General features: G+C 38.2%; 2 protein-coding genes across 3 annotated transcripts in view; both read left to right on the plus strand.

Moving 5' to 3' along the window:
* Window positions 1-11,064, plus strand: part of esamb (endothelial cell adhesion molecule b) — a 39,206-nt gene extending 28,142 nt beyond the window's left edge. The window contains exons 2-7 of the mRNA XM_060888759.1: window positions 984-1,129; window positions 3,464-3,665; window positions 5,621-5,776; window positions 8,268-8,390; window positions 8,481-8,610; window positions 10,106-11,064. Coding sequence (XP_060744742.1) covers window positions 984-1,129; window positions 3,464-3,665; window positions 5,621-5,776; window positions 8,268-8,390; window positions 8,481-8,610; window positions 10,106-10,526 — 1,178 coding nt within the window. The 3' untranslated portion in view covers window positions 10,527-11,064. The remainder of the gene's footprint in view (window positions 1-983; window positions 1,130-3,463; window positions 3,666-5,620; window positions 5,777-8,267; window positions 8,391-8,480; window positions 8,611-10,105) is intronic.
* An 876-nt stretch (window positions 11,065-11,940) lies between these two features.
* LOC132857968 (V-set and immunoglobulin domain-containing protein 2-like) lies at window positions 11,941-17,330 on the plus strand. Of its 2 annotated transcripts, none has more exons than XM_060888117.1 (7): window positions 11,941-12,084; window positions 13,445-13,608; window positions 13,973-14,177; window positions 14,359-14,517; window positions 16,311-16,430; window positions 16,508-16,640; window positions 16,722-17,330. In XM_060888117.1, exons 1-7 carry the CDS (start codon window positions 12,033-12,035, stop codon window positions 16,837-16,839), a joined length of 951 nt encoding a protein of 316 aa, XP_060744100.1. In that variant the 5' UTR covers window positions 11,941-12,032; the 3' UTR covers window positions 16,840-17,330. The 2 variants fall into 2 exon arrangements, with proteins under 2 accessions (XP_060744100.1, XP_060744101.1); XM_060888118.1 differs by having other exon boundaries at window positions 16,725-17,330.
* Window positions 17,331-22,806: the final 5,476 nt, after the last annotated feature.

Raw genomic sequence — 22,806 nt, forward strand, 5'->3', positions numbered from 1 at the left:
CATTTAAATAACATTAAAAACAATCAGGGAAGCATAGAAAAACGAATGTGCTCTATTACAAATAATAATATATATTTATATATTATTTGACTCGTCACTGACTCACTGCGTTCTGCGCAATAGCCAGTTTTTGGCGGCCTGTCAGAAGCTAGTTTGTATTTCATGCTAGTTAACAACTTGTGTTTACTGTACACACGAACTAAAAAATGGATCGATTTCTTATCAAACAATCCCGCGCACAAAATGAACAGCAACAAAGCAATGTGACCGTGACAAAAGAGGTAACTGATGTGGAGCATGCATCATCTGCAACTCGAAGACTGAATAACTTGGCATACTTTGCGGTGAAAGTGGCTCTCCTGTTGACTTTGTCCTATCAGTGTGGCTCACATGAAAAAAATAGTGAAGACCACTGGTCTAGACTAACAAGAAATAATAGACTTAATAATAACAGATTAATACTGGACTAGATTAGCCTAGACCTGCACACTAAAGGTGAGACATGCAAAGACAGACATTCACTGTGCTGTAATGTATGTGACAAAACATAATTTAGCTGAAACTGGATGCCCACAATAAAGAAATATGCCAGTGGGCACTCTTTGAGCCCAAGGGCTAAACTTCTGTCAGACCATGATGACCACCACTTCTGATGCATGTGTGAAATTTTCAAGCATGGACAAGCACCTAAAGAAATGTCTGAAGGGAAAAAACAATCCTAACAGCTATAATAAGACTTTTTACATCCTTCGTCCTAGGGCTCTAACAAGATGCCATCACTCTGACATGATCGCTATGATCTAATTCTTCTAGAAAGCAATTATTTCTTTTAATGCAAAACAACTCAGCTGATTTATCTAATGGTATTCACATAGGTAAAATGCTGTATTCCGTTCAAAGACTTTGTTTAATTTTAAGAGAGATATGGTGCATGGATTAGATTTTGATCTTTAACAAATTCTACAATTTGCCTAACACTGTAGGTGATTCCCAGAAGGTCGAGATGCCTAAGAAAGATGTGGAAGCAATCAAGGGCCAAATGGTGGTTCTGGAGGCCTGGTACACGCCCACATCCATCATCGAGAAAAATACAGTCATCTGGAACTTCATGGCCAGTGACTCCAAACAAGTGAGTGACAAGTGCTGGCAGCAAAAGTATACTGATTTCTACACATGATTATTAGTTCAGCAGTGTCTAATACTTTGTGTATTTTTGGTGCAGCTGCAGATGTTTTCAAGCTTCAAAATGGGTCCGTGAGACATCGTTTAAAGATTTAGTAGAAGTGTTTAAACTTTCTTAGATGCGAAACAAGATGAAGAATAAAGAGAAGCTTGTTTGGAATGTTTCACCCTTCGCTCTTAAATGATTCATAGAAACAAATAGCTTGATCTGGTTCACAAGGCAGTGTTAGTGTTATTAGGTGAAGAATACAAGTCTGACAATTTAATTGAGTAAAATCGAAGCACAAAAACATTCGTTCATTCATTCATTCATTCATCTTCTACCGCTTATCCGAACTACCTCGGGTCACGGGGAGCCTGTGCCTATCTCAGGCATCATCGGGCATCAAGGCAGGATACACCCTGGACGGAGTGCCAACCCATCGCAGGGCACACACACTCTCATTCACTCACGCAATCACACACTACGGACAATTTTCCAGAGATGCCAATCAACCTACCATGCATGTCTTTGGACCGGGGGAGGAAACCCCCGAGGCACGGGGAGAACATGCAAACTCCACACACACAAGGCGGAGGCGGGAATAGAACCCCGACCCTGGAGGCGTGAGGCGAACGTGCTAACCACTAAGCCACCGTGCCCCCCCGCACAAAAACATGACACAAATAATAGGATAATAATAATAATCTAGACTTGCACTCTTACCCCAACTTCTAAAGCTGGGATATGCAAAGAAAGATATTGACTGTGCTATAATGTATATGTGACTAAAATAAAACCTGCTTTTTCTTTAAAAAAAAAGTGTTGTTAACATAAATTGTATAAAAAAATCTTCACAACAGGGAAAAAAATATTATTCTACTTCTGCTTGTAGTCACCACATCAGATGTAACTTGCACTTAACAGTCACTCCATCTCTTACTATAGATATCTAACATATTAATATAATATAAGAATAAATTGCTTTTATATTTTTCATAGCCCATCTTGTTGGGATAAGAACAAAGGTTCAGCTATAATACAGCTTAAAGTCCTCCAGCAGCAGCATGGTAGTGCTGGGGCTTGAACCAATTGAGCCACCACTGCCCCTGATAAGTAATAATTAACTGCCATTTATAATTAATGTAAATGACTCTTTCAGACACTGCAAGTGTAAGCTTGGGTGAATTGGCAGGGAAGTAGCAGCTAAATAGTTTAGGTGTTGGACTACTGATCTGAGGGTTGTGAGTTTGAATCCCAGGGCCAGCAAGCTGCCACATAATTGCTCAGCTGTATGTAATTAGATAAACAAAATGTAAGACAGAATGTAAGACATTCTGGATAAGGGTAACCGCCAAGTGCTGTAAATGTAATAGGTCCAGTGATGTACTGTTCACACAGTAAACTAGTAGCTGCTTACCCTCAGCTCAGTGTTAAAGATGTTGGACCACTGCTCAGAAAGTTGTGAGCTCAAATCCCAGCATGTCAACCCACTTCTTCTTTGCCTTGAGCAAGGTTCATATAAATATACAGTAAGTAACTCTGGATAAGGAGGTCTTCCAAATGCCATGAATGTTTTCTTTAGAGAAGGAATTGTGCATTGTCTATCGTGTTTGTTTCCTAAGACAATTTATTTTAGTTATTTTCCTAAAAAAATATCAGCATTGAAGTCTTAACAGCAGGCGCAAATTATGGCTACATCTGCATAGCATAGCGTGTTTTGTAAAAGTCCATTTCCAAAGTCCACACTATCTGCATTTTGTATGAATAAAAACCTTGTGCTTAACTATAAGCAAGATAACTAATGTTTCTACACAGAACATTCACTTTAACATCAGCTGTAAACACCCATTCAAGTCAATTTAGTTTGATTCAGGTAGGAAATTGGGATTTTCTCAAATTGGAACACATGCTCATCTGGGTGACAACATCTGATATTGTAACAGTAATATTCTGAATAAACAGAATATTGGTTTTGTTCGTATAATGTTGTAAATGTAGGACGGCTCTTCTGTGAGGCCCGTGTGCTATGTGTGATTAAAAAAAGTTTTAAAAGCTCATAGCTATGAACTGACTTTTCAGTTTCAGACACTCCTATAAAGAGCAACTTACAAGATCAGTCAGTTATGTATGAATAATTGTTGCTTATTTTTCTATACTCATATAGTCAGTGCTAGATTGGTAAAACTGCTAATATGTCCAGCATTAATAATAGCACTTATTAGATATAGGTATAGATATAGAGATGCTGGTTCTCGGCCCAAAAAATTGATGTATGATTTGTATCCCATGGTATTGCAGATTATCTCCTATTCCTCAGGGGAGATTGGGATTGGAAGTTTGGAATTCCAGAAACGTGTTGGTTTTGCTGCGTCCATGCCCTCCACCAACCTTTCCATCTACATCAACAACACGCAGGAGTCTGACTCGGGCCGTTACCTCTGCAACGTCATCATTCCTGGAGCACAAGGTCTTTCTGGGGAGCTGCAGCTAAATGTTAAAGGTGAGTACAGCAGAAGATTTTTTAGCTTTAATAGCTTTTGTATTGGCTGATTCACAGTGCTCATTAAAAGCTATATCTGTTGCACCAACGCACCAAAACAACATTAGCATGCTAGTGATGGTCAACGTTATGGATGTAAGGGAACAGGTGAGTGTAAATGTGATCAGACTGGGAACAGGTGAGTGAGAGCCGACAGGTGTGTGATCAGAGGTCTGGTGACAGTAAATGAATAAAGGAAGTGGATGTGTACAGTGAAAGTAGAATTTAAAGAAAGGTAAGTCAAGATACTTTATTGTCACGGTATACAATACAATACAATATAGTTTGGGAACATTTAAATATAACATTTCTAAAAATGAAGTTACAAAAAAATAAAAAATAAATAAACCGAGTACCTTATATGATATATTCCAGGGGTCGGCAACCTTAAACACTCAAAGAGCCATTTTGACCCGTTTACCACAGAAAAAAAACACAGGGAGCCATTTGACATCTAAAATGAAGATAACACCGCATATATCTTTTTTTACCTTTATGGAAAGTATAGAAAAAACTGTAGTGTGTTGCATTTATGAAATCAATGAACTGCTACCGAGTAAACTAAATTTTATTTCTGCAGGCAAACAAAAATATTTTGAACAGTTTCAACAAACCTTAACAAAAAGATGCTGGTTTGAAGGTTACTTTCAAATAAAATGTTAAATGTCTAATTGAGTCCTCTTCGTATTCATGACATCAAAATGTTAACTTGCCGGCTGCAGCCAAGCAAAAATGCGTCTGCTCCTGTGTGTCGGATTTCGCAAGTCGGCAGTTTTGACGCATATTTTGAGCGACAAACAAATTAAACACGGTTTATTTTAATGTTACAAGAGCATCATAATCTTAGAATTTAGAATGACATTTTTAAAAAATGAGCCGCAGCAGAGAGATGAAAGAGCCACTTGCGGTTCCGGAGCCGCGGGTTGCCGACCCCTGATATATACAAAAGATTGCACTTAAGTGTGAAGCCATGATTGTTGAAGTGTTATTGAGATGTATATGTAGTCAGGGCCCTTTCTAGGTTTGTAAGGTATGAGGGGCTTATTCCCCTGAGACTATGACTCATGTAAAAATCTATAAATAACAAAAGTGTAGTAATATATCTATGACGTAAACCTACTGTACATTTACTTGACTAAACTTATTTAATTTCATCAAAACTACAGACTTACAAACTGACATTCAAAATGTTAACTTTGGTGGAACAGTTACATTACATTATTATTACCTCAGCAACTCTTCCAGTGAATGATCAGTCCAATGGCCATATATGAACAACAGTGCAACCTGCTGACCGGAGTAGGTACTGTTCTGTTTAACAGCTCAAACAAGTATGTTTTAAAACTTGTTATAGCAGAATGAACGTGTAAAACAAGCGCTAACCAACCGACGAGTTTCTTGTACTGGTAAATCTTGTACTTTATTTGTGGGGCTGTCAGAAGAAGTTCCAAAGCCCCACCCTCGCAACGCCACTGTATGTAGCCCTGACTCAGATGCAATGCTTTAGATGTGGCTGTGTACGGATTGTATCTCACATCTCATAGGAAATGTGACACCTATTAACAGCAACTGTACTGTATGGCAGTTTAGGTTTATTTTCAAACTTTTATGAAGCTCTGCTAGAGTGGGAATACAGGCTTTATTGCGTGATTGTGTTTTGTTTTTTTTGTCCATTATGACTTTGTATTATAAACCTGTGTACCACCAATGAAAGATTTTTTAATTGTAGTACTTGATTACTTTATAAATCCACCTCTCCTAAATCCTGAATTCATTGACTCTTATTATGATCTAAAAAAATAAAACTAGGCAGAAGTTGCATTTCTAATTCTAATGCTGCTGAACATAAATGTAGTTACTCGTAGCTTATCATGTTTGACATGCGTTGAGTTTGTGAATTATCTCTGCTTTTCCAGTCCCTCCCTCTACTCCAGTGTGCTCGATGAGCGGGGATCCTGTGCTGAGAGGGAACGTGACGCTAAGCTGTAAATCCAGCTACGGCAAACCCGTCCCTCAGTACAAGTGGACCAAAGCTGCTCCTGTCTCTGAGGTCTACTTCTCTCCAATGCAGAGTGAGTCTGTTATTTCAGAAATGGTGTATCTTTCATTCGTAATTTATTTTTCATCTATTAAAGTTTTATTTATTCTCGAAATGAAAGTCCCGCACACACACACACACACACATCTCAGTCAAGGTGACACAGTTGGCATCCTGTATAAGAAACAGTTAACAGCTGTATGAGTTTCAGTATTAAACAGAGTGAACCAATTGTGAGATATAATAAATAAATAATACCAATGATATATACAGTAGTAATGATAATATTAATCTTAATTAAAAGAAAGGGTTAGGGTCAAGCCCTTCGTCTTTCTGTGTCAGAGATTATTATGAGACCTGATATAAAACGGTGTTACCTGAAACAAACAGCACATTGTATATTTCCCTGTTATCCTCACACATACTCATATACAGTAGGCAACATCTCATTGCCTTCTTTTCTTCACTGCTCTCCCAGCGAGGAGGTCATGCCCTCAGCCTATGCTTGTTCTTGGCTACCTGGGTAAGGAACTAGACAGTTAGTTCAAATAGACTCGTAACACAACGTGATGTAATTGTTGACCACTTTATTAGGAACATGTAAACATCAGACACGGGAGAAATGTGATCTCAGAACCTGCTCATCTACCACAGTCTTTAGGGTGTGATAAAACAACTAAAACATCCAGCATGCAGAAGTTCTGTTTGTGGAAACACTTCATTAATGAGAGAGGTCAGAGGAGATTGGCCGGACTGAGCTGAGCAGCAGACTACTGTGAAACAAAAATAACCAATCTTTACAAACATGATGAGCAGTAAAGCAGCATGAAACCCAATGTGGTCTTCTGTTGGAGCCCATCTGCATCGGGGTTCATCATGTTATGGTGGGATGCTCATGTTATGTGGAATGTGGTAGCTTAATGGTTAAGGCACTAGATCATCAATCAGAAGGTTGTGAGTTCAAGTCCCAGGTCCACCAATCTGCACCTGAGCAAGACCCCTAACCCTCAATTGCTCAGTTCTAGAAAATGAAATAAAAATGTAAGTTGCTCTGGATAAGTGTATCTACCAAATGCTGTAAATGTTATGCATTCTGAGACGTTTTCGTAGCTCACCATGATTGTAAAGACTCTTCCTGACAGCTCAGAATGGTGAGGTCATTTTCCTCTGACTGTCTCATCAGCATGGCTTTTTCCACCCACAGAATTTCTGCTCACTGAAGGTTTTTTGTTAGTCTTTTTTCACACACCAATTTGTATGAACTCTACACTCCTATAAAAAGAGGTTTCTTGTGGTCCTATGTAAAACACCGAGTTTCTGTACTTAGCCAGTAAAACTGTTCCCTAAGAAATGATTATAAGTAAAACCACTGGAAAACAATGAAACTTTAATATTCAAAGAATCTGTCAAGTGAAATCAGTGCCATCACATCTTGGAATTTTCTGTATGTAGATAACGCTTTGAGATGTTCATAAATTTCCTATTTTAGTAAAGATCAAATAGTTTGTTCAGTTTGTGAAATAATTGAAATTGAAATGAAAGAAAGTTTTGCAGTTATTAATACTATACACATTTTTTCTATACACTATACACTATACACTATACACTATACACAATTCAGGAAATCAGTACTTTCTGAAATGACTTAACGCAACCTGCCTGACACAAAGCACCGTGTGACTGCGATCCCATTTTTTCCCACTCTGATGTTTGATGTGTAGCTCTTGAATTGGTTTTGCATGAAAATTGAATACGCATTGTGCTGCACACACATGATTGAATAATGCACAAATATATATAGGTATATATAGGTATATAGGTGTTCCTAATTAAGTGGTACTGTATATAGGAAACTGTGACTTATAGAAGTCACTGATGTAGTAAAGCACCTTTATCTTTTCACTTCGGTGCGTAGATCCATGTCCAGTCCACACTATAATTCATTCATTCATTCATTCATCTTCCACCGCTTATCCGAACTACCTCGGGTCACGGGGAGCCTGTGCCTATCTCAGGCTTCATTGGGCATCAAGGCAGGATACACCCTGGATGGAGTGCCAACCCATCGCAGGGCACACACACTCTCATTCACTCATGCAATTACACACTATGGACAATTTTCCAGAGATGCCAATCAACCTACCATGCATGTCTTTGGACCGGGGGAGGAAACCGGAGTACCCGGAGGAAACCCCGAGGCACGGGGAGAACATGCAAACTCCACACACACAAGGCGGAGGCAGGAATCGAACCCCGACCCGGGAGGTGTGAGGCGAACGTGCTAACCACTAAGCCACCGTGCCCCCCGTCCACACTATAATGTGTAATAAAAAACTTATTAGCTGCTATTTAAGCCAGTTAGTGTGGGGTGTATCAGAGGGCATTCAGAGAGTGTTATCCCATAATCCCTTTCCAAACATCACAACCTACACAGAACCCACTATACGACTGAGTTGCTTTTGATTTTTCCTGATTTCATTTTATGAACTTTAATGAAGAGCATGAGGATGATGATATGCTTTCAGATGAGCAGCAGGGCACCCTGAGGTTAAGCAACCTGACCAAAAGTATGTCAGGTAAATACGTGTGCAAGGCCAGCAACACAGCCGGGAGTGACAGCTGTCACATCAACTTGGAAGTCTCCACCTGTAAGCACTATTAACTCAAGCATAAAGCAGCATCTTGTGTACTTATGTGAGACAAATGTGCTGTATATGAATTCTTATGTTCCTCTGTAGTAAGCAATGCCTGGCTGATAGCAGGAGCCACTGTGGGTTCGGTTGTGGGGTTCGTGGCCCTCGTCCTGTTTCTGGTCTTCATCTTCAGGAGGGAATGTGATACAGAAGATGAAATAGCCAATGAGATCAAGTGAGCAGCAACTTTTTCTCTCTCTGCAGTCTGTCTCAGCGGTGGCGTGGGAGTTAAAGGGATGGTTTTTAACATTATTTATGCTGTAAAATTTAGCAGTGCAAAATAAAAGGGTTATTGATTTATGAGTCTAGATGATGACACAGCCACGGGTGCCAGGGGAGTACAATTGGCTGTTCTTTCTTAGTGGGAGGGATGCACGCTCTTCTCCTGTCTGTTACAGTGACGCTAGAAAACCATGGCCATCTGCGGGCTCATGTATGCTGAAGATAGTCGAGAGAAGTTTTCTCTGAGTTTGTTATGGTGCCCTGTGATGCATTATGAGCAGCAGTTTAAGTCTTTTTCCCAGAGGCCAAAAAAAAATCAATTTTTCTGTTTTGGTGGTGCATAAACATTTCTGTTTTTACCTAGCCTAATAATTTTCAAAATGTGTTAGTTTTTGAAACAAATGTTAAATTCTAAACATCTTTCTAAAAATCTTTCTTTCTTTATTCTTTCTTTTTATTATTTATATAGCACACATTATACAACTGACGTTGCCCAAGGTGCTTCACAAACAGTCATATAATACACTTACTGTAATTTAAGAGTTGCATACAACCACAATACAGTATAAGAAAAATAAAAAAAAGGCAAGCAGACATTAAAACAACAGAAAGCTATCCTATCACTGGCTAAAACCCAAAGGCCAAGCCCCCTCACATTGCCTCCATGCTACCGCTAATAAATGGTTTTTTGTAACAAGGCCTTAAACACACCCAGTGACTTTGCCGATCTGACGGAGTGCGGAAGGTCATTCCATAGTAAAGGACCAACACGCGAGAATGCTCTGTCCCCTTTGCGTTTATAATTTGTTCTCACAATCACAAGGAGATTTTGGTTCTCTGATCTCAAACGACCTAGATGGGGAATACCGACAACAAATCTGAAAGATATGGTGGCGCCAAATTATGTAGTGCTTTAAAAACCAGAACAATAATCTTGTAATGTTAATGTTAATAATCTCTTAATGTTGACATCAAACCCATTTCTACTCTCTATGATGGCCCAATTCCTTGTTCATAAGAATTTGAATGCGTTACCTTCAACCACTAAAGGTCTGTGTAAGGTTTTCCCAAAAGAGGTAAGAACCTCTCACACTGAAAGCCAACAGTGTCCTGACTAATTATATATCAGACTGTTAATAATTAGTTTGTTTATACTGATTATACTGAATATGTCTGATTCAGCTGTGCCACCATAATGGAACTCCAGTGTACTTTAAAAAAAATTATGTTAAAAAATGTACTTGGCTGGTCTCATGTGTCTCAGGATTTTTCCTCAGTGTTTGCTGGCTGTATACTAAGCGGAGCTGGCTGCTAGGCGTAAATTGGCCACGACAATATTAAGTAGAAAATATTTTAAATATACATGTAAAGGGGCTGATATGAGAATAAGTGAAGAACTTAAGACAGAGATTAAAAAGTATTATATGTTGTTCTTTAATTCTTTGCAGGGAGGACGCTCAGGCTCCAAAGCGGGTTTCCTGGGCAAAGAGTGCTACCACATCAGATATCATCTCTAAGAACGGCACTCTGTCTTCTATAGCCAACAGTCCTGCTCCTCAAGACCCTGCTCACATGCCTAGCAACCATTACCCATACATCCCTGGGCCCTGTGACTCCATTCTCACTGCTTCAGGTGACACACATCTGTACCCAGGAGACCCCAATCCTCTTCATGGGCTACCTGGATACAACGTCAGCAAGATGCCTCCACACCTCCACCACCAACCAAAGAAGAGCTGTACACTCAGGACTGATGGAGCTCAGCCGCAAGCACCGAGCTCCACCCCTGTACTCATCAGATCAGTGCCAATCTGTGGCGCTGTGCCTGTCACGGTAGCCGCTCAGAAACAGGTCGGTTCCCTCGTCTAGACCAAACCAGTTACCTCAAGTGGAGCAAACAGACTCACCATTAGTCCATAATTGAATTTTTTTTATAAATAAGGTACAAGTTCTCTATGTAAAATATTAGAAGTCTGTTTTATAAAGTATATCGTAAAGGATAAGAGAATGGTGATATTTTTGCCTAGAATAGTGAATTGCACTGATCCATAACATTAAAACCACTGACAGAAGTGAATATCATTGATTATCTCTTACAGTGGACTCGTCAAGGGATGTTATATTAGGCAGCAAGTAAATAGTCATTTCTCGAAGTTGATGTGTTGCAAGTGTAAAGATCTAAGAGACTTTCACAAGGGCCAAATTGTGATGGTTAGACAACTGGAACAGAGCATCTCCAGGGAAGGCTGGCTCTGAAAAAAGGTGTCTCATCCTGCTTCTGAGTCATCATTCACGTCACCTGCCAGAGGTTTTAATGTTCTAACTAATCTTTGTATATCTTCATCTTTCAAACTATGACTATTTTTGCATTTATGTTCTCAGACTCCATTTGATTTGACAATTTTATTTTCTGGTTAATTGATTTCAATATTTTTTTCTAATGAAATAGAAATGAAATTAAGGAAATAAGGAATGTCTGCTTTAATGCTGGTATATAAACAGTTAGAGATGCAGTTCAGTTCTTGTTATGAGTTAGAGATTTAACAACGTTAGGTTCTACTTTAAATGTTACCGTGTGCCTCTTTTTTGCTCAGGACGGTCTGCATTTCTACATTTTGCAGTCTGACTCTTTAACAGTCATCGGCAGATCTCTCGGTGAACAACAGTTTGTATTGAAAAAGTTATTTGTTTCATGAGTTACCGTGTATAAGACAAATGGAACCCATTCATAAATGTTTAAACATTTCTAGAAAGGCAGAACAACACAGACATTTTAGATTTGTGCATTGTTTTATGTCTTGTTATTTTGTTTTGGATGAAAAATGTTTTAAGAGATGTGTTGAAAAGATGATCAAGCTTGTGACTTTGTGGTTGCTGCTTCAGTTCTCTACCCGGTTTTGTGCCGATAGATTGGGAATAATATTACCACCACCACCACCAAAAAAAAAGGAATGTTTAATTAAATAAATGTAACATTTTTTTTTATTTTTATATCATCTCTGATTTGTCTTTGGTTCCTTTTACTCCAGACATCTTTTATGAAAGTGAAAAAAAATAATTCTAGCGTGTGTAACATTGTGTTTTCTTTATAAAATGATTGCTCTGTATAGAATAAACTCAGCAGCTGTTAAATTTCAAACCACACTTTTCTGAATCACTGTTTTATATTGGTATTTGACAAAATGTATTTGTTGGGTTTATCCGGAGTTCACTGTTGGTGTTATTTACACAGGGTTCCACCTGCTTGCCGTGAGCTTAAGCGCTAACTGTGTTGACTACTAATCAGTGCCACGCAGGTGTGAGCTGTACAGTATGTTATCTCAGTAAACAACAAGGAAACGAAACCCTTATAATTCGCGAGTAACGCAAACAGACATGGCTCACACTCGCATGTTGTTCGTCTCTTGTATTTTGATCTACTGTTTTGGTAAGTAAACCTTCATTTCCTTTGTTACTTAAAACTTCAGAATTGATCGTTTTCTTTACACTGCAACGATCTCAGTGTACATTAGGAATAGAAAATTATATCTAAGCTGCTCTATGACAGTGTCCCTTGTTAAAAGTGCTATAAATATAATGAATTCAATCAAATCATTTGAAATACTGAACTAGATCAGTCTTTGGAATTGTGCTTCCAAAGATTTAGTCTTGAAATATTAGTAGTTTCTTTGAGTACACTGCAACTAAGAGGGAAAAAAGAAGTACAAAGTCTTCTATGCATTTCTGAAAGTCTGCATTATTTTACAAGATACATTGAAGTATTTTTTTCCTAACAGATGTGAAATGTTTTACCTGATTTGTTGTGTTTATATAAGTGACCATGAGTAATCAACAGACAAAACACAAAACCTGCCAGACTAAACATTCAAACATTAAAACATTAAGAAAAACCGCCAAGTAAACGCTCGACTTCATTGACTGCTTTTTGTGTGTCATTAAATTATAATGTAGTGAATTAATTGATCTGATCATTCATAAGGTAGCTTTTACAATAGTGCTAATTACAGATAATAACATTGAATAGCTTCTTATACTGGCACCTGTCAAAGAGATATATTACGCAGCATGTGAACATGGAAACTGAACGTTTTGACGAGGGACAAATTGTGATGGCTGGACGACTGGGTCAGAACATCTCTTAAACAGCAGGTCTTGTATGGTGTTCCCAATATGAATTGCTTTCCAAAAGTACTCCAAGGAAGAACAACCAGTGATCCAGTGACCAGAGCAAGGACATGCAAAGTGCACTGATGCACATGCGGACTGAAGGCAAACCCATCTGGTCCGATTGACCAGCTTGATCCAACAGAGGAGTCACTGTAGCCCAAATCGGTCTAATAAATAATATTCTTTTACATCATGTGAAAGGTGTGTTACTTTCTTAGGGAAGAGAAGGCAATCTTCAGAGGTAGTGTGATGCTCTGGGCTGTGATGTTCTTGCTGGAAAATCTTGGGTCTTGGCATTTATTTGGAGGTTACTTTGACATGTACTACTGACGAGCTGTGTTTGCATGGTTATTAACTTTAGACAAAAAAAAAAAGAAAATGATGGTGAGAAAATATAATTATTAAAAGAAGACATTGTTAAATATAACTATAAACTGCTAAAAGTTTGTTGTTGTTTAGTTAGAAATAAACAATTACTGGTGAATTTCTGTGTGCTGTGTTAGAAGTTTGCTATATAATGACACTCTGTTACTATGATACAGATAAGGCAGTCACATCAATCCGGCTTTGATTATAACAGCACGCCCCTTAATTATCTTGTTATTGTTGTCCTTCTCTAGATGAATCCTGGAGTTGGCATGCAGTAGTGGTGAAGAGCTCAGTGTTCGCTCACTCCGGATCATCAGCTGAGCTCTCCTGCAGCTACAGCACACAAGCGTCTCAAGGCTTCACGCTGGAGTGGCGTCATGCCGCTCCCGGGACTCCTGCTGTTCAAGCAAAGAGAGTAAAGGCTTAAACTTAATCCAATCCTTTTCACTTCTCTGAAACATGTATATGATATTAAAAACAGAGATAGATGTTATGAACTTCCTGTAAATGGAGCCCTAACAGTAGTTCCAACTGTTCGGCAAATCCCATGTTTACCTTTACATTTAGCATTATTATACATTTTGCATTATTGAAAGGCGTTTTTAAAATTCTTAACATCAAGAGAGAAAAAAAGCCTTTCACTTGATTCAATATAGTCCACAACAAGTAACTATAGACATGAGGATGACTATGAGAATTAAATTGATGTATAGGAGGAAGAATAAAAAACGGATGGTAACTGTATCTTCACACTCGGTGTCCTGCCTTATTTTGCGCAGGTGTTGTATTTCAATGGGAAATTATACTGGGTGGACTCTTGGGAGGACAGAATGTCTTTAGTGCAGAATCCTCCAGTGTCTGGCATCGCCTCTGTGACGATCCACCATGTCCAACCCAGTGACAGTGGACTGTACATATGTGATGTTACCAATCCAAACGACTGGTCCGGAAGCGGACAGGGTCTCATCAATCTGACGGTGCTGGGTAGGAGAACATCCAAGATTATGAATCAAACTTTGAGGAGAGTTGATATGAATATTTCAGTTGGAATGATTTTGTTGAGTCACTTGGGAATAAATGGACACACACATGGGAATAATGAAATGTTATTAACTGATTCAGTCACCAATAGTGACATTTCTCTTTCCTTACATTTGCTATTAAGTGGCTCCGTCGGCGCCTGTATGTGAGCTGAATGGCCACACCTACGTTGGGGATGACGTAACTCTTACCTGCCACAGCTCTCAGGGGGTTCCTACACCTATCTATTCATGGAGCAGAGAGCAAGACACAGCGCCTCTGCTTCCCAACAACGTTGTAGCAGGTATGTACCACAACTCCCACAGATGTCTTGATTGTTAGTGATTAACACTGCACCACTCTGCAACTGAACCTATTTCTCAGTCTGCGATAAGGTTCTGTAACTGGAGCAAAAGCTGTTTGCTCACCAAACATTAAACAGCTCTGTGGATTTACATAAGACTTATCAGAGTCTCTGGTATGAAAACCAGAACAGCCCTATTATGTGTTTAGCTGTAGTACAACCGACTATTGTTGGGCTAGAAAGATGATTTGAGCAGTTTGGCCAGAGTTTTTCTGTGAATTTGTTAAAGGAGTTTATTTGTTATACAGTATATGTTATTTATTAGTCAAAAAAAGTTAGAGATGATCATAAGGTCAATGGAAAAGCTCATTTACAAAAAAAAAATTAGTACAGTTTAATAATAACAGTTGTTTCAAAGAAGCTTTACAAAATATAATAAATATCGAACCCAAAGTTGAATTTTTATTATTACGTTTTATTTTTGTATTTTAAATATTTACTGAGGCGACTGTACAAGAAATAACTACCTGAGATGTTAGATCATGATTATAAATAATGTCCTTTCTAGTGTTGTATACAATCATATGGAGTCATGTAATCAGGAGATCCTGAGCAACTCATAAATTAGCATAACATGAGTTCATTATCGATTTAACACTAACTCTAAAAAATGTACAATGCAAAAACTTAAATAAGATAATGTGGAAGGAGAAGATGAGAGATGGAGACATGTATAGATGTATGTATGCATAATGTACGTACAGTATACATAATGTGGAGACAATATTAGGGAGCTGTAAAGCTGTCATTATACAGATGTAATCAGAACTCAGTTTTACACACACACACACACACACACACATACAAAACAAGAACAACAACACTTCTGCACCGGACAATGCATCTCGTCATGGCTACACTGCAACGGAAACCCAGGAAGATATGAATCCTGGCAGAGAGTCAGAGTGTGTGTCTTTCCCATTGCATAGTGCAGACATTCTGTGGAGGTTTTCGAATGATTCGGTACACTAAATTGTCAAAACAATGTGGACACCTGTCCATCACACTCATACAGTATGTGGGTCTTCCTTAAATTGCTGTCACAAAGATGGAAGCACACAGCTGTATAGAGGTCCAAACCTGTACTTGAAGATTGGTTGGCCTGAGCCCAAGCTTCAGCATCCTGCAGCTGCCATCCTTCCTCTCAGACAGAATGTTTCAGCTAAAAATGGATCCAGCAGACATGCATTAGTGTCTGTGGGCCAAGAACAAGCAAATCCAGGACAACCAGAGGAAGCTTGACTGGATCAGGGAATTTTTTTTTTTTCAAACTAGCTGGAGCCATCTGACATCATCCATGCATGGATGTCTCTGATTGCTCTGCTTCCCTGCTCAGTGGACTCCCTTCTCTAGCATCGCCATGGCCTGTTGCTCTACCTTGAGGTTTTGGCCCGTCCAAATTTTTTTTCCTCTTTGCCTCAAGGATATATTCCTGTAGGAATTTTATTTATTTATTTATTTTTTGCTTTTTCATTTTGTTTATTTCTGCTGAACTTTGAGGCTAACCTTTGCATTTAGTTTATTTTGTGCCTGTTTTCTGAGTTTTTAAGCTCTTGATTTACATTAAACAGTTTGGAACCTTTAATGATATCTGAGTCATCTTTGCAGTCGGTTTCACCACCTGTCCTGTGGCTCACAGACAGAGAACTCATATGACCAACAAGCACTCAAGTCCAGGCCCTGACAAAAAACCTTGCAACTAACAGAAGACATACATATTTCCTGTGTTGCAGATCAGCGCACTGGTTCTCTTCTCTTGTCCAACCTTTCTTCTGCCTTTACTGGAACTTATACATGCAGAGCTTCAAATAATCTGGGTGAGGCTGCGTGCAGCATTGCAGTGAAAGTGGCACGTGAGTATAACATCATATATTTCAGTAAAAGTATGTTTCAAAGTCTGTTTGCTAGATGAGAGTTTTTTGTTTGACAGACAGCAGCAGTGCAGCAGTGGTTGGTGGTGTGCTGATGGGACTTTTTCTCCTAGTCATACTTGTTGCAGCGGCGGCTGTTTATTTCTTCTGCTACCAGAAAAGAGCTCACAGCTGCACAGAGAACAAAATGCGGTGTGTGTTGAAAAGTTGAAAAGTGACAAGGAAAAATGTATTACTTCTGAAATCTTTATTTATTTCTTTTTTTTTCCTCAGTAGGAAGAACGTTGATTCTTCAGCGAAGCGCCAGTCAGCTGGCCCTCTGCTGTCAGCTCATTTTGATGAGGATCAGCCTCCACATCTCAGAGTCTCTCACCTCAGCCCACTGGTGTAAATGTGGACATTTTATTCATGTACATGATTGTACATAGAAAAATTGATTCTATCTAGGTGATCTCTAAATTCATGACCCTTATTGTCACTGGGTGCATATCTGGGGGGAAAAAACAACAAAACAACAACAAAATACCCACAACAGCAGATTATTTTCTTTGCCCTGCTTGGCTTAGGGGCTTGTTTGTCATTTGCGATGTTGGCATCTTTGAGCATACTTTAGGTACAAAAAGTAAAAATATCAGCCGTGTTATCATTAGATAATGAGTTACTGTGTGAATTATAAACTTTTTTTTCCAGGAAATTTTGCACAAATACTTTTTTATACACTATATGAGGCATAGTGTGTGACACTATTCAGTAAAAATCCATTTAAATCCACAAGTTTTATATCTACACACAATAAACTCTTGCCAAGTAACAAAACATTCATTATAATGTAATCTTAATGTTTTTTGTCATTTATAGAGAAATAAAATGAACTCAGAATTATTTTTTTTTTTTTGGCTTTGGGGCAAGTTGTGTACAGGGACAGTAATTTGAGTACTATAACACACAATGTTGAGTGATTACACCTTTTGATGATCTGAAATCTGATCTATTAAACTTTTTTTTTATTTAAATCTACTTCTTGTTTTTTGTCAACTAACTTCCAGACACAGAAGAGGAACAAGATCATGTTCATTCGGCCATTTGTTATCCTTGAGTGTCTTAGGTATGCTACAAAAATACATCATCAGAGGGAGCAGTCTCAGGTGATAGGAACTATGGATACATCTGTCATCTGGACAAGATCTGAGCATGAGTTTGGGCTTCAGGTTTTATCAAGATGGATAGATAGTTAGATGGGTGGATGGATGGGTGGATAGATAGATAGATAGTTAGATGGGTGGATGGATGGGTGGATAGATAGATAGATAGATAGATAGATAGATAGATAGATAGATAGATAGATAGATAGATAGATAGATAGATAGATGTTTAGGTGTTAATATTGGTTACAGGAATGTGAAGCAAAATGATTTCTTTTTTATTTGTAATTTAAAACATGAAATATACATTATATATATATATATATATATATATATATATATATATATATATATATATATATATATATATATGTGTGTGTGTGTGTGTGTGTGTGTGTGTGTGTGTGTGTGTGTGTGTGTGTGTGTGTGTGTGTGTGTGTGTGTGTGTGTGTAATAAAAACAGTTAAAATCCACAAGATATCCAGCAAACAATAGAACAACAATATTACACAAAATATAATACACAAAATATTTTACACAACTAGTCAGGAAAACATGGCACAGAGCTCAAAAGACTAGCAAACAAACTGTAAACAAACGTAACACAAGCTCGAATCCATGAGCTTTATATAGCAGTTCTACAGGAAATAAGCAAGAAAAAAAGAAAAGCAGAGAAGGGCGCCCTCTGGCGGTCAGGTAGGGGAAATACAATCAGACTACGTTACACACTGAAGCAATGTGAAGAACCCATTGGAGACGGTAATGTTTATAAATGTTTGCGTAGTTTATTGTGTAGGGCAGCGGTCTAGGCCCAGACTTTGTCCTCTGAGAGCTAGTTTGACATTATTAAAGTGGACAAGAGCGACTATTTCTGTGATTTATCACAACAGGTTTGCTGAATGCACTTATCAGTTATTAAGGCACATAACCTGATGGCCTCGATTAATAATAATTTTGAAATCAGAGACCTGAAATTGTATAAGACTTTATGTAAATAAATAATGGCATTTTGATCACATATTTTCATGGCATTTATATGCAGTTGCAATGGAAACTATTATGATGTCACTAAAAGGGGCGGGGCGTCTGCAAATTTGATGAAATGAATGAATGAAACTTAAAACAGGTTTATTGAGTTAATTTTATGATTTGCATATTCTCGAATTATAATTTTGTACATATTCTATGAACCTTTAGGTGAGCTACTCAGCAGTAGGTGTGATGTGTTGGTGAACCCTGTTGTAGGGATATTATATTATATTATATTATATTATATTATATTATATTATATTATATTATATTATATTATATTATATTATATTATATTATAGGGGGCACGGTGGCTTAGTGGTTAGCACGTTCGCCTCACACCTCCAGGGTTGGGGGTTCGATTCCCGCCTCCGCCTTGTGTGTGTGGAGTTTGCATGTTCTCCCCGTGCCTCGGGGGTTTCCTCCGGGTACTCCGGTTTCCTCCCCCGGTCCAAAGACATGCATGGTAGGTTGATTGGCATCTCTGGAAAATTGTCTGTAGTGTGTGAGTGCGTGAGTGAATGAGAGTGTGTGTGTGCCCTGCGATGGGTTGGCACTCCGTCCAGGATGTATCCTGCCTTGATGCCCAATGACGCCTGAGATAGGCACAGGCTCCCCGTGACCCCGTAGTTCGGATAAGCGGTAGAAGATGAATGAATGAATATTATATTATATTATATTATATTATATTATATTATATTATATTATATTATGTTATGTTATGTTATGTTATGTTATGTTATGTTGTGTTATATTTTGTTATGTTATGTTATGTTATGTTATTATGTTATGTTATGTTATGTTATGTTATGTTATGTTATGTTATGTTATGTTATGTTATGTTATGTTATAACACTTATTTTATATTTCTTAGGTTACTCCCAGCTGCAACTGAAACAGTTTCCAATCGATTAAGGACTTTGGTCAGTAGAGAGATGATTAGTAATAAATCTGGACTGGAGCGGCCAGATACCGCAGCACACCATGTCTCTACATTTCACCACTGTCTCTGTAACACAAGGTGAACTACATCGCAGATCGGTGTATTTACATATTCACAGAGGAAAATGTCTAGCACACAATCATTTTACCATAAGGTCCAGTGTGTGCTAGACCGGCATTCATCAGCAGAAATTATATTGTCATTATTTGAGAGTTAGAGACATAGAGTTTGTGTTATTATTTATATACACTTAAATAAAACAAATGTATTGATTTATTTTTGTCTCCTCACTGGACAAAACACATTCATTTATTTTTGTTTGTTTGGCGATTTCTATAATTGTTTCTGTTTATTAGCTCACCAGACTAAAAAACATTTATTATTAATTTATTTTTGTTTGTTTGTTTATTAGTTGATTTATTTATACATTTATTTTTGTTTCTTTGTTTATAAGCTCAGCAGAAAATGACTTGTGTTCACCAGAGTTGTGTTTGCGTCTTATGCCTTATTGTATGTATCTATGAGACGCAATACACACAAAAACATTTAAGCAGTTTATTTTCATATTTGTCTACAAAAGTGTGGCTTTTTTTCTTTATGTTTGCCCTTATGGGGCATCTTCTGAGATATTTATCATATCCTCTTATTTTCAAAGGATTTCCTTGCTTCTTGACCACTACACACACACACACACACACACACACACACACACGCACACACACACATGCACACGCTTTACAGAGATTTCCACAAATTGCTGTGTGTGTGTGTGTGTGTGTGTGTGTGTGTGTGTGTGTGTGTGTGTGTGTGTGTGTAAGGGAGCAGTCATTTCTATCCCTTAAAAATCCTCCAAAATACCCACAGAAAACAAACACTATATACTACGTACTTCACTGCATAGTGTAGTATCTGGAGGTTTAAATTGTGCTATCAGCCATTTTGGAAACTCAAACTACAACTGCCTCTGATGCTTTGAGGGTATAAAGTATTAATTATTAATACTCTCGATGGCCCTCATTAGAAGTGTCATCACTTTAGAGTTCTTGAAATCTACAACAGCACCGTGCTTCAGGCAGGCAGTCATGTACGGCGTTCCTGAATAACCAGGATGTCCACCAGGATATTATTTTCCATCGCTAACCTCAGTGCCTCAATGCTGTTTCTTGTCACATGCTGGTTGATGTTGCTGTAAATTTTATTCAGCTCATCAAAATCCAAGGGACGGTCCTGGATATGGGTAGCTGGGACCTGGTTATGACTGATGCAACTGTTGCACAGCCTGTTCGTCTTCATATCTGCAGAGACAGTTTTGATCGGAGGACTTGTGGCTTTGATTTTGTTTACTCATACGATGAAAGCACAAATTCTACCTGCAGGAAGAATCCACTGAAGAATTTCTATTTCTAAGAAATGTATTACAGTAAGTGTGAATTGATGTTAATCATTACTGTTAGAATGCACTGTAATGCACCTCTCTGAAGGAGAAACCCGCAGCACTTGGCATGGCTTTCCAAGATCTGCAGAAATCTAGCTGAAATCAGCTGAGTATGTTGACAACATCCTTAGCACCTGAGATAATAATACAACATTAACAATAATTCAGCTGACTACTTTGACATCATCGATATAAAATACCTGTAGTAATGTTGTTCCTATTAAAGTGTTATAAATAGTTTCCTAGTCTTTAGTAACACTGTCTTGACTCAAAGTGAGCAGGGTGGAGCTGCTTTCTATCAACTGCATTGGGGTTTTCTCCTCTCTGTAGAATCAACTCAATAGCCTATTTTATTAATGGGGAAGGTTAAGCATAAAAATGTTAACACAAACCTGATCAGTAGCTTTGGGATCGTCTTCTCTCTCTAAAAGTTTCAGAGTTTCTCACCATCATCTGCCTCTCTCTCACTCTCACTCATTTTCTACCGCTTATCCGAACTACCTCGGGTCACGGGGAGCCTGTGCCTATCTCAGGCGTCATCGGGCCTCAAGGCAGGATACACCCTGGACGGAGTGCCAACCCATCACAGGGCACACACACTCTCATTCACTCACGTAATCACACATTACGGACAATTTTCCAGAGATGCCAATCAACCTACCATGCATGTCTTTGGACCGGGGGAGGAAACCAGAGCACCCGGAGGAAACCCCCGAGGCAAACCCCAAACTCCATACACACAAGTCGGAGGCGGGACTCGAACCCCCAACCCTGGAGGTGTGAGGCGAACATGCTAACCACTAAGCCACCATGCCCAAACACAAACACAGGTTTCCCTGCATAGGAGACGTTGTTAACATCTGTGTTCATGTTTAACATGTTCTTAACCTGCTAATGATCATTTTGGTGTATCGACTGCAGCAGATTGTACACTTGTGTGAGATCAATTAGGCTTTTTGCCTTTAGGTTCCTCCTCATCAACACCAGTAGAGTAAACGTCCTTGTCATTTTCTTTGTCACAATCATCTCTGTCACAGATAAATCTACATAAAGAAACAGAATAGGGAGGGAAATAACACAGGACAAATAGACAAAAATAATGCAACACCAGGAGTGACAGCGTCACTTAATTTTTTATGAATTAGCATTCGGTTATTGTTAGCTTTAACGTAGTTTTAACTAGACAAAACTATCAAATTCTGTCGAGTAAAACTGTACTGTTGATTTTATTTCTAAAATAAATATAAACAGCTAGCTATAAAATGCTAGCTACCTAAAATTATATTAGCTTAAAGATGCTAAAATACACAAGTGCACTGCTTTAAACCGGAAAATAATTTTAATAAACACACCGTTCTCTTTAAAAACACGTTTAGAATTAATGTTAAATATGCCTTATGACTTCAATATTTAAGTATAGTAATACTGACTCTGTTGCTAGCTAAAATTATATTAGCCTAAAAATGCTAACGTTCAAAAGTGTACTGCTACCATATAAACAGCCATTCATGATCTTAATAGCTAAATATTTACTTTTCATTTTGTCATTTATAATATAATTTACAGTGTTATAAAGATAATTAACGTTATTAAAAAGTACATTATTTTCAAACGGCAAAAAGCGGCATAGCTTACCTTTCTGTAATATTAAATAATAATAATATTCACCGTTTTTTCACAAACATTTCTGTGAATGTTATATATCTTATGTCTTAAATATTTAAGCACAGTAATAGAAATGTTTTGCTTGAAATATTCACAAGATCAAAGATCACTGATATGCTTTTCGGGAAAAGTTCTGTTCTCGCA

This window comes from Tachysurus vachellii, chromosome 15 (genome assembly GCF_030014155.1).
Source record: "Tachysurus vachellii isolate PV-2020 chromosome 15, HZAU_Pvac_v1, whole genome shotgun sequence".
In the NCBI taxonomy this organism is placed as follows: Eukaryota; Metazoa; Chordata; class Actinopteri; order Siluriformes; family Bagridae; genus Tachysurus; species Tachysurus vachellii.

Coding starts and splice junctions, on each gene's coding strand:
- LOC132857968 (XM_060888117.1), top strand. CDS start 12,033: ATGGCTCACACTCGCATGTTGTTCGTCTCTTGTATTTTGATCTACTGT. Junction 12,085..13,444: donor TATTTTGATCTACTGTTTTG/GTAAGTAAACCT, acceptor GTCCTTCTCTAG/ATGAATCCTGGAGTTGGCAT. Junction 16,431..16,507: donor CATTGCAGTGAAAGTGGCAC/GTGAGTATAACA, acceptor TTTGTTTGACAG/ACAGCAGCAGTGCAGCAGTG.